The 12,955-nt window shown below is 37.7% G+C and overlaps 1 protein-coding gene across 2 annotated transcripts in view; it reads right to left on the reverse strand.

Annotated features, from left to right (window-relative positions):
• Window positions 1–12,955, reverse strand: part of LOC150090760 (glucosidase 2 subunit beta-like) — a 213,876-nt gene that overhangs the window by 144,224 nt on the left and 56,697 nt on the right. For both annotated transcript variants that reach the window (XM_090372539.1, XM_090372533.1), the window contains exon 8: window positions 831–942. In XM_090372539.1, the coding sequence (XP_090228665.1) occupies window positions 831–942 (112 nt within the window). The remainder of the gene's footprint in view (window positions 1–830; window positions 943–12,955) is intronic.

The raw sequence follows: 12,955 nt of genomic DNA on the forward strand, positions 1-12,955 counted from the left end.
CAAGGTGATCTGATTGAAGTGTATAAGGCCTTGAATGGTTTCAGCAAGCTTAATGCTGATGGGATTCTTCTTCTTGCCCAGATTAGTCACCTGAGGGGACATAAATTCAAATTGAGCAAAGACAGTTGTAGAATAGATGTGTGGAAATTTGCCTTTAGCCAGTGGATGGTTGATTGCTGGAACAAACGTCCACCTGTCGTTGTAGAAGTCTACAGCTTAAATAAATTCAAGGCAGAACTAGACAAACCTTTGGAGTTAATGGATAAGCGAAATGGGAATTTTTTTTTTTTTTTTTTTTTTTTTGTGGCTGATGCTATGTAAGGTTGCTTTCTTGCATCATATGCCCTGCTAATGCAGCTGTAAATAGAGATGAAATTTCACTTCCTTTCATAACCACATCATACACACCCCACCCTATATCAATGATGAATCCAAATATCAGCTGTATTTTTTATCTGTATAATGCATGTTTGTTCACGGGCCAATTTACATGTTATACATGAAGAAATCCTACGATAACTCACAGGAAAAACACTATTCCCTTCACCTGAGATTGGCTAACTACAGCCCTAAATGAAGGGAGGCCTAAAGAATTCTTGAAGTTACGCTGCCAAGAGGAAGACATATTCTCTACATAAGAATATATATTCCCATCAAATGTTTGTTATTGGCAATATTTTACATGTGATATTTTATCATTGGTTGTATTCAGTCATTATTAGTTAAAATTTATATTACCAGTAATGACTAATAAAACAATTATGGTAGAAGGAATTAATTATCTAACAATAGTTAAAAGCAACAAATTTCTTTGAAATTTAAACACTCACACTCCATCACCATTCTTGTCCAGATCAGTAAAAGCCAATTTTGCATCATTTTCTTCCAATCTCTGCTGCTGAAGTAGTTCTGTTTTCTCAGCTTGTTGTCTCTTGCGGATGGCTAAAAAGGGAGAATAAAATGAAGATTTTGGTTACTTCAAATTATATAAAAAATAAATAATTATATTTGCTTGTACTGGTTGATAAAAGAACAACATAGTCCAATATATTTTGCAATTAAGAATACTTTTATATAAATGGAAGGAATTACCTCTTTTTTTTTTTTTTTTTTTTCAAAGTGCTGCTAAAATTAACACACAATTAAAAATCTTATGATATGAAATTTAGTTCTCCTAGAAACAGATCACATCTACCACGCTTAGTTTAAAAAACAAACAAGCATCTTACTGCTATAAAAACAAGAATAAGAAATGCAATACAAATTGAAATAGAGCCACTAAAAGACAAGTCGATAGTTTAAAATTTACCACCTAACTCAGAGGTTCCCAAACTTTCTCGGTTCACAGTGCCCTTAGTGTCCCAGCAATTTTTTCACGGACCCCTAGGCCAAAAGAAATACCTAACACTGGTTTTCGACCTTTTATTATATACCTATATAATAATTTTATTCTTTATATAGAGGTACTAAATAAAGATCAATTATAGATCACCACAAAATTAAAAGGATATGGTACAATGGATACTGTACACCTTTTTATAATGAAATAAATATAAAAATTTAAAAAAATAATAATAATAATAACTTTGAGTAACTTAAAGCCAAATTATATGGCACCCCAAGAATGTTGTTGCGGCACCCCAGTTGAAAACCACAGACCTAACTGATTATCAAATTCAGCATGCTTATACCACTCATACTTTGGGATGGTTGTGTAGGGTCAGAGGAGTATAACAATACCGGCAGTATGGCTTCCATCTGTTTGTTGCAGTGAGCTTAATATTTCATTATCACAAACTTCTGTACTATACTCAAGAAGTGTTTACCAAGAATTTGCCACATTATGGTCACATGATAAATAGATGTGAGGCAGGGATTGGTAGTTACAAGAAGTCCTGGGCAAAAAGGACCCCTCAACTTCTTTTTGGCTGTAGGTACCTGTCACTGATCATGAGAGCTTGCAACTGAAAACCCTCAACATTAGCAAAACCACAAATAGCAAATCATTCAAAAGAAATGAAAAAGGAGATATGTCCAGGCAAGCTGGAAAATACAGAAACACAAATTTGAAAAATTAGTAATGTAAATTATATATATAAAAATATGAGTGTATTAGGACATGTTGTGGAAACAGGATATAAAATAAAATAAGAATATGCCAGTTGTACAGCAAGATAACTGGAGAGTAAAATGTAAACCAGTATATAACTACAGCAACAAACAAAGAAGATGTGACAAGAGGAAGGAGTATGTGTCACCAGATGTGACAAGCCACAAGAGGAAGGAGTCCCACAAGGCTCAGTTCTCAGTTCTACCTTATTTGCAATAAAAATAAATAATATAACCAAATGTTTACCCAAACCTGTAAACTCATGTCTCTATGCCGATGACCTGACTTTCCTGCAGTTCACAGAATATGAACTTCATCGAAAGGCAACTACAAACCTCACTTAACAATATTGTGCTATGATGATGCGGAATGGATACCAACTATCACATCAGAAATCTAGATGAAATCATTTATTTTTGTAACAAATGAAAGATGCATCCTGACCCAGAGCTTCACTTAACAAATCATCCTATATCAGTCATGAAAAGTATTTGCTTCCTCGGCCTGATTTTTGATAATAAGCCTAACTTCTTAGAACATGTCAAATATCTGCAGACTACTTGCTAGAAAAAAATGAATATACCCAGAGTTCTTTCTTCAACAACATGGGGCGCAGACCGCTATACCCTGCTTCAATTGTATAGAACTCTAATTAGGTCTCGTCTTGATTTTGGTGCCCCGGTATATGACTCTGCCAGGGAGAGTGTGCTAGCATGCCTTGCACCTATTCAACATTCTGCCCTCAGGATTGCTACAGGCACATATAGAACATCGCCAGTACAAAGCCCATGAAGTTCCACTCTGTCTCGGAAGAAAGGTGTTATTTCTGAATTATGCAGCTAAAATTCAAAGCATGCCTACCCATCCCATTTGGCCTATACTTAGTGTTCCACAGTTTAAAATGTTCTATAGAAATCGACCCAGCGCAGTTCAGCCTACTGGTATCAGATTACAGGGAATATTAGAAATTGGAATGTACACCTCAAAAAAGTCCTCCAAGATCCAAACTGTTCAGTTCCCCCATAGTCCTATATTAAACCATCCTGCGACAATTACTTCCTAAACTGGGGAAAACATTCTCTTGCAAATATCAATATACAACAACACCATACTGCTCATACAGAGAATTATCCTCAGTATATACAAAAAATATATACTGATGGATCAAAGTCTGATAGTGAAGTAGGTGCTGCAGCAGTTTTCTCTTTTAACACCATCTCTGTATCACTTCTCACTGAACGTAGCAGTTATACAGCTGAGTTATTTGCCGTCAAGCTTGCCCTAGAAAATATTCTCCATCTGTCCATCAAAAAGAGTATAATATATACAGACTCGCAGAGTATACTTATAGCCTTACAAAACACCTCCTCACCAAAGAATCCTTTAATAAAAGTTATAAGATGTATGTTGATACATACTCAGGAATGCCAGCCAGTAGTCATCTTATGCTGGATCCCAGGCTACACTGGGATATCTGGAAATGAATGTGCAGACTATGCCTCCAAACATCCATCTAATTCAGATTCATCATATTCTCTCATTCCATATGTTGACTACAAATCTAATATACAAAGAATATATAAGGAACAATGGACACTTATATGACAAACTAAAACAGATAATAAGCTCTTTCAAATAAAACCACATCCACAGTTATGGGCCTCTAGCTTCCGGGAAAACAGAAAAGAAGAAGTAATCCTAGCCAGAGCAAGAATTGGTCACAGTCATATTACTCACCTATTTCTCCTCACAGGCAATGATCCTCCACAGTGTACACACTGCTTTTCTCAACTAACAATGAAGCACATTCTTGTTGAATGCACCTTGTACTCGCATGCCCGGCAACTCTCATTCAGTTTTCTTCCTAATCTTGAAGCTCTGTCATATCATAGGTAACGATGCCAACCCCACAGAATTTTTCTCATTTCTCAAATGGATAAACTTATGATCATTTCTGACTATTCACAAAACAATCATCATGAGTATCATCCACATCACTGATAGGCGCAATATGGCCTGAGCAGCCTTTAACCAAAAATACCAATTAAGAATAACCAATGTTAGAAGTATAGTAAATAAATTTTTTCATTAATTTTAAGTGCTGGTCAAGGCATCAAAGGCAGATATTGTTGGGATATCAGAGACATGGTATCACGCAGATATAAGCAGTGCAGAATTGGAATTTGGGGACTACAATATGTACAGAAAGTACAGACAGGATAGGAGGAGGGGTTATGTTGTTAATTGAGAAAAACATAAAATCTAAGGAAGTGCATCCAGTTGACATAGATGGACAGTGCAATGTTGAGTCAGTTTAGTGTGACATAAGCACTGGGAAAGCAAAAATGAGAGTACGAGTGTTTTATATGCCTAATGACTCTAATGAGTACAACAAACAGTTGTACAGAGAAATAGAATGGGCCAGTAAATCAGATTGTCTTATAATGGGGGATTTTAACTTCCCAGATGTTTACTGGATCTTGTGGATTGGTCACTCACACACTAGCAAGACTTTTGTGGATTTATTGGATGATTGTTTTCTGCAGCAACATGTATGAGAGGCAACCAGAGAGGGTAATATTCTTCATCTGGTTATCAGCAGTGATTATTTGTGCATTAAGAATTTGCAGATAAAGAACCACTAGATGGCAGTGATCACAGTGTACTGATGTGGGATTTACTTAAAGATATAATTACCATCAGTGGTAAAGGGAACGGTTTTTGCTTCCATAAAGGTGACTACAGTGGTCTCAGACGGTTTTTAAATTCTGTACAGTGAGAACCACTGATGATGTTAACAACAGCAAATTCTAAGTGGGAAGCATTCAAGGAATTAATCTTGGAAGCTACTAGGCTTTTCATACCAATTAAGAAATATTGTTCAAGATTTTAGGCCTAAATGGATGTCAGATGAACTAATGAGACTTGTGGCAGAGAAGAAAAATGCATGGGTTGCATATAAATTATCAGGTGGCACAGAGGTCTATGGCAGATATAAACTAGTCTGTAATCAAGTCACAAAGGAGATTAGGCAAGCAAAGGCAGATTACTGGAAATCTTTGGCAAAGGATGCTAAGAAAAACAGCAAGGACCTCTTTATTTATATAAACTCTAAAAGGGAGGGGATGAATCAGATTGGCCCACTTGATTTTGTTGGTTCGACTGTTAATGATACTGCTCAGATAGCTGATAATATGAATGAGTATTTTACATTTACATTCACACATGAGGAGTTATTAAGGGAGGAAAATGCCAGAAGTTTATCAAACTGTAGCAGGGTGCGTAATGACTTTGTAATAACTGAGAGCAAAGTGGAGGAGAAATTGTTGAAGTTAAACATAAGAAAGGCACCTGGGGGTGGGTGGGATCTATCCAGTTATATTAAAGGAGACAGCAAAGGAACTGAGCAAACCCTTAACTATAATTATGAGAGCATCCTTGGACTCAGGGGAAGTCTCCACACACTGCAGATGTGCAAATGTATCCCCAATTCACAAAGGAGGATCTAAGGGTGACATGAGTAATTACAGACCAGTTAGTTTAACTTCTTTCCCAGGTAAAATAATGGAGTCACTGGTGTAAGATGCATTGCAGAATCATCCAGACAAGGCTGCAGCAATAATTCAGACACAGCATGGGTTTGTTAAGGGAAAGTCTTGTCTGACAAATTTGATTGGATACATGATCTGGTTACAAAGGAACTAGATGCAAAAAATAATTTTGATATCACATACTTGGATTTCAGGTAAGCTTTTGATACTGTTGCACATGAAAGACTGCTGTGCAAATTGGAGCAGTGTGGCATTAAGGACAAGTTGCTGGCATGGATAAAAGGATGGTTGAGTGGGTGAAGGCAGAGAGTGGTAATCAATGGATGCTGCTCATCGTAGACTAATGTTATTAGTGGAGTCCCACAGGGTTTGGTGGTGGGCCCACTGTGGTTTTCTATTTTTATCAATGATATTGATGATGGTATATCAGGCCTAGTGTCAAAATTTGCAGATGATACAAAGGTTGGCAGGGTTGTTGATGACAGTAATGGCAGTGTGCTACTGCAACAGGATCTAGAAAATTTGGGCAGATGGAATGAGAAGTTTAACATTGACAAATGCAAAGCATTGCATATGGGTAGAAGTAACCCCAGAGGAATATACCAGTAGTGTGGACTACACTTAGGGTGGTAGAAAATGAAAAAGACCTGGGAGTGATTGTGCAGTTAGATATGAAGTTTTCTGAGCAGTGTAGATAGGCTGCCAAAGTAGGTCATAGGGTATTGTCAATGATATACAGGAATTTTGCTATCAGGGAAAATGAGGTGATTATCCCTTTGTATAAGGCAGTGGTCAGGCCACACCTTGAGTACTGTGTTGTTTGAACGTGTACAGAGAAGGGCAACAAGATAAGGCAGTGGTCAGGCCATGCCTTGACCAGTCTGGACCAGTCTGCGTACCAGTCTGGAGGCCTCATTTTAGAAAAGATGTAGAGTTGCTTGAGCGTGTACAGAGAAGGGCAACAAGATTGGTGAGGGGAATGAGGGGATCCTCTTACCAAGAGAGGCTTAAGTTCTGCAAATTGCAGTGCCTGGAGACTAGGCACCTGCGAGGTGATCTGATCGAAGTGTATAAGGCCTTGAATGGGCTGAGCAAGCTGAATTCTGATGGGATTTTTCCACTTGCTCAGATTACAAACCTGAGGGGCATAGATTCAAATTGAGGAAAGACAGTTGTAGAATAGATGTGTGGAAATTTGTCTTTAGCCAGCGGGTGATTAATTGCTGGAATAAACTTCCATCCGTCGTTGTGGAAGTTGATGGCGTAAATAAATTCAAGGAGGAACTGGACAAACTTTTAGAAGGATTGGTTGTGTGAAATTTGTTTTTTTTTGGCTGATGCTACATAAACTCGTATGCTCGCTTATTTGCATCACATGCCTCTATTAGTACTACTACTATTCTTGAATAATACCGGCAGCATGGCAGGGTACATTATCCTATTGGAACACATCTATGCCCTCCATGAAGACAATTACCATGAAGAGTGTACCTGGTCAGTTCTCATACCCCCTAAACCACGCTCTTAATGCTCAAACTTCTTATTTGTTGTGGCTGAAGAGATACCTAGGAAAACAATCCCATTCCAAAACACTTCCATCACCTACCTGTTTCTGTTCAACCAGGACATCAGAGTTATTCCTCTCTGCAATTTATCACTGTTCCTGCCATCTACCATCCACATAGCATGGCAGGAAATGTGATTTATCAGAAAAGGAAACTCTTTTTCAGTCATCAATGGTCCAATGATGCCATTCAAATGCAAACTTTAGGCATTTTTGGTGACAGGTAGCTGTAAGCATGGTACCTTGACCAGGCACCTCTCTGTTAGCCGAATGGAGGAGGGCTTATTGGATCTTGGAGCCCATATGGAGAAGGGTTTGTTGGAAACACTGCTGTCATCCCCTGGTTAAAGTGTGTGGTCAGTCATTCCATCATTTTCTGTCTATTGGCTTGCACAAAGTGGGAGAGCCTATGTTTACCATGACCATCAATGAGGCATGAGCACTGTCTATGGGCTCATCAACTGCTGCTCTGACCACTATCTATCCACCCTTGGAACCTTAACTACAGCACTCCATGAACAGCCCAGTTTCCATAATACTGCTGCCATTCAACTGGTATCCAAAAAGCATCCATTTTTTCAAAGTCATTCAGATCATGTCTCCCTTGCCTGCGTCAATAAAATACTTTGTATGAATGCATGTCACAAACCTGCAGTATCATATTTACTGGTTCTCGCTGTAACATGTATGCCACCAGACAGGGAGAAACAGCTGATTTCTGAAACTTGGGGATGATCATAATGTTTTGACTGGACAGTGTATAGATGAAACTATATTTACTAGAAAAAACAAACATGGTTATATCTTCAAGACTATGATAGAAGAGGAATCCTGTTAACACAAAACAACTTAATGTTATAATTAAGGATTGTGTTTGGAAAGGTATGATTCTTCTACAGTGCCAATGTACTCACCATTATTTCAAAATGAAATGAAATCTTAAAAATGAGAAAAACAAAATAGCACACCTTCAGCAGTGCAAATGCACAATTCCCCACCTAAGGAGGTGAATGCCTATGTCCTTGCAGCTAGCACAGCAGGTGTAATTGTGGAACTCCTTGCACCATGTGGAAAAGACCGTACTTCAAATCCCATCAATGACACAAGGAATTTTTATGACCTTTTTCTCAGCGTGAAAAAGTTCATAAAAATGTCTGAATTAGTTGATATCAGGTGAGGGTTGCATGTTTTTATTTTCCCCTTGGAAACTTGGTTTTTTGCCCAGCAAACATAAGCAAGCAAATTGACCATGGAATAGATGCAGTTTACAGACACAATATACACACATAACTCTATTGCTCTGGCACTACACACACACACACACACACACACTAGTTCATGCAGGCACCTCCATAGCCAGGTGGGAAGGAGCAGCAGTGCGTAGCACATGCTTCTTGATTAGACCGGGGTTTGAGACCATCACCACCAAATACGGAGGATGCGGAAAGGTCAGGGAATGACTACCGCATATCCCAGAGCAATATGGCCTTAGTTGCTAATGCTCCTAAAAACCAAATAACATAACATAACTAGTTCATGCTGACACCTGCCAAAGCATGAGTGCCACTTTTATATATAAATAATATTAAAAACAGGAAACCTGCAAGCTGCACCTGTTTAGGGGACGTTGGCACATGTGAACTCCAAATGGGATCGTGTTTCCATCATTGTCTACTTGCCAAATGTCAATGGATGTCCCTATATGATCAAAACAGGAAAAAGAAAATAATGAACAACTAAACTCAAATCATTAAGTATTCCATGGCCTATACTTTACTATTTTTTTACTGTGGTCTATAGGATAAATAAGCAAATATAACAAACAAAATGTAAATTGGAATGTTTACCTAGCCATATTGACTGTTGTAAAACCAAATGAAAATATGCAAATAAACATTAAACTCGATTATAATATAATTAACATAAGTAAATAAATCAATCACAATTCATTAATTAATGCAAACGAATGATAGAATAAGTTAAAATTGAATGCTCATGACCACCACGGGTGGTCAATCAAAGAAAGGAATAGAAGAAACAAACAAATCAAAGGAGCAGAAGAAACAAAAAATGCAGTGCAATCAACCATGTTGCATTCATATCAAAAGTAACTCTACTATAAAAACAGAGGTGGTAATGTCTCCTAGGCTATGATAGAAGAGGAATTACAATTACCACAAACAAATGCTACACGTTAATGCAAGGTGCAATTCTGGTATCTCGAATGTTTGTGCTTGGTTTTAGACCTTTTGATTGGCTAGGTCAGTGTTCAAATTTGCATTTTTGTGTATCTTTGCTTATTTATCCTATAGAGGGTGGTAGTCACAACATACTTTGATTTGATGTTTATTATTTTCTTTTTTGTGTTCACATCATATATAGCTATCCCTTGACATTTAGCAGGATGGCAGACAATGATGGAACTACAATCCCTTTTGGAGTTTACATGTGCCAAAGTCCTTTGAAGAGGTGATGCTTGTGAGTTTCCTGTCTTTATTTAATTTTATTTTCTTATTGTGAAAGATCATGCATTTTCACTACAGAGGGTGAGTGTTGCTTTTTTCATTTTATTTTGGAATATAGGGTACCTTGGTACTGAGATAACAGAAAAGTACCCTAATTGCAACATTAATTGTTACTTTTGTTTCTTGGTAAAAGTGTTCCCACTTTTAATTAAAACTTTTTCAAGCATTAATTGAGAGAGAAAAGTCAAATCAGCACCAGATTTTCATCAGATTTTTTTTTTGCTTCTTGGAGTAGATTTAGGTCCTCTTCTTAGGTTTTAGACTCCCTCTGCATATACAGGGTGTTTCAGTTAAACGTTTCAGAACTTCTAAGAGGGGTAGGGTACATCCTGACAACTCGAAATCATATAGCAATGTGGGGTCGGAAATGCTTTCCTGAAGCGGTGTTGTACACAGAAGCACCATAAAAAGAAAAGAGACCGTAAGTGAGAAATCGTTTTAATAATACATGAAAAGAAGCAAAAGGTACATGGATTAAAGTAAGTGTTCGAAGTTTCTTCCACGGGCTACAATGCACGCCTCACATCTCCGACGCATGGACATCCGAACATTCTGGAATACTCCAGGCAAATTTCGAATTTCTTCGGCAGCTACTGCGATTCTTGCAGCCAGCTCCTCAGCATTGTCAACAGGGGTGTCATAAACTAGCGATTTCATATGACCCCAGAAATAAAAATCAAGACATGATAGGTCGGGTGACCGAGCAGGCCAACGCACGGGACCACCACGTCCGATCCACTGTTGACCAAATGTGACATCCAGGTAGTTACGAACATCTCCGCTATAATGGGCAGGGGCTCCATCGTGTTGGAACCACATTGTCTGTTGCGTCGATGCAGAAATCTGTTCATCTCTCAAAAGTTGTGGCAATACTTTCTGCAGAAAGATCAAGTAGATAGGTCCGGTTAGACGACACGGTAACAGGTAAGGTCCGATGAGGTGATCTCCCATAATACCGGCCCATACATTGACCGAAAATCGAATCTGTGCTGCACAACGTCGTATTGCATTCGGGTTCTCGACCGCCCAGATATGGTCGTTATGCGTGTTGAAAATTCCTTCCCTTGTGAAGGATGCCTCATCGGAAAACAACACTTCAGCAGGAAAAAGGGGATTTGTAGCACATTTTCCAAGGTACCACTGTGCGAAAGCAATACGAGGTTGAAGAAACTTCGAACACTTACTTTAATCCATGTACCTTTTGCTTCTTTTCATGTATTATTAAAACGATTTCTCACTTACGGTCTCTTTTCTTTATGGTGCTTCTGTGTACAACACCGCTTCAGGAAAGCATTTCCGACCCCACATTGCTATATGATTTCGAGTTGTCAGGATGTACCCTACCCCTCTTAGAAGTCCTGAAACGTTTAACTGAAACACCCTGTATATTAGGTACATCTACTATTTTCTTGAAATACTGGGGATTTCGAGGACTGCTGGGAGTCATCATGAAACAATTAAATACATAGACTGTGTTAGGGTAATTAAGAGGTGTTATGCTCATAGTTAAGAAGCACATAAAATCTATGGTAGCGCATCCAGTTGACATGAGAGCCAGTGCAATGTTGAGTCAATTTGGTGTGACATAAGCACTTTTTCAATTTTGTGTGAAAAGCAAAAATGAGAGGAGTGTGATATCAGCCTAATGACTGATGAATATGTAGAGACATGCAACAATCGTACAGAGAAATAGTGGGCCAGTAAATCAGGATGTCTTATAATGGGTATTTTAACTTTCCAGATATTGACTGGAACTTGCAGTTAGTCACCCACACACAACAAGACTTTTGTGGATTTATTGGACGACTGTTTTCTACAGCAGCATGCTAGAGAGGCAACAAGAGGGAGTAATACTCTTGATTTGATTATCAGCACTGATTATTCATGCATTAAGCATCTGCAAATAAAAGAACAACTAGGTGGCAGCAATCACAAATGCACAATCCCAAAGCAGTGATCACAATGGTTGGGGATTTAATTAAAGGTGTAACTACCATCAAGATCAAAGGGAAGGGTTTTTGCTTTTGTAAAGATGACTAAAATGGTCTCAGTTTTTAAATTCTATACAGTGGGACCAACTGATAATATTACCATCAGCAAATTCAAATGGGAAGCATTCGAGGAATTAACCATAGAAGCTACTAAGCTTTTCATATCTAAGGAATACTCTTCAAGTCATAGGCCTAAATGGATGTCAAATGAACTAATAACATTCCTGGCAGAGAAACAAAATGCATGGGATGCATATAAGTTATCATTCAACACCAGGGTGGCCATATTTTGAAAATTGGTAAGCAGGATAACTTGAAATCAAATGTGTAGTATAGCATTTTTTCCTTCAAAAAGTAAAACCAAAATATAAAATTACAATTAAAATACATTTTTTATTAATCAGTTATAGTATTTATTTGTTATATGATTGTTGTTAAAATGTATTTGTCCTATATAAACTATAATATTATTTATAACAGTTATTTTAAAAATAGCGAGGAAGACTACTTTTCCTTTATATATTTTGCTTTAGATTTCGCTAATTTTAAAATTTTTTCTCCTGAAGATTTTAAAAAGTTTCTAAATTCTGAGCAGGACATGTTATAGTTTTCTTTCACCATAAGTTCGGCTTCTAAATTTTCTAATTAAAGATGGTTTCTCTCTTTCCATCAAGCAGTTTTCATTAAGTTGAAAACTCTTTCTGATGAAGCATTTGAATGTGGAATGGTTAATATGGAGCTTACAATTTGAGACAAATTATTTGCCTCTGGAAATTTTGAGGAATATTGCACCCATTTTTTATCAACGGTTAACCACCTTGGGCAACACAAAAACATATGGTAGATATAAGCTAGTCTGTAATCAAGTCACAAGGAGGTTAGACAAGTGAAGGGAGATTACAAGGAAACTTTGGCGAAGGATGCAAAGAAAAACAAAAAAGATTTCTTTACTTATGTAAACAGTAGAAGGAAGGGGATGAATCAAATTGCTCCACTTGATATTTATGGCTTGATTATTGATCCTGCTCAGGTTGCTGACAAACTGAATGAGTATTTTGCATCTACATTCACTCATGAGGAATGCTTTAGGAAAGGGTATGTCAGAAGTTTATCAAACTCTAATAGAGAGCTAAATGAGTTTGTAATAACTGAGGAAAGTGGAAGAGAAATTGTTGAAGTTATACATAAGAAAGGCATGTGGGGTGGATGGGATC

Source organism: Mastigoproctus giganteus, chromosome 1 (genome assembly GCF_048544385.1).
Source record: "Mastigoproctus giganteus isolate SK-2022 chromosome 1, ASM4854438v1, whole genome shotgun sequence".
NCBI lineage: Eukaryota > Metazoa > Arthropoda > Arachnida > Uropygi > Thelyphonidae > Mastigoproctus > Mastigoproctus giganteus.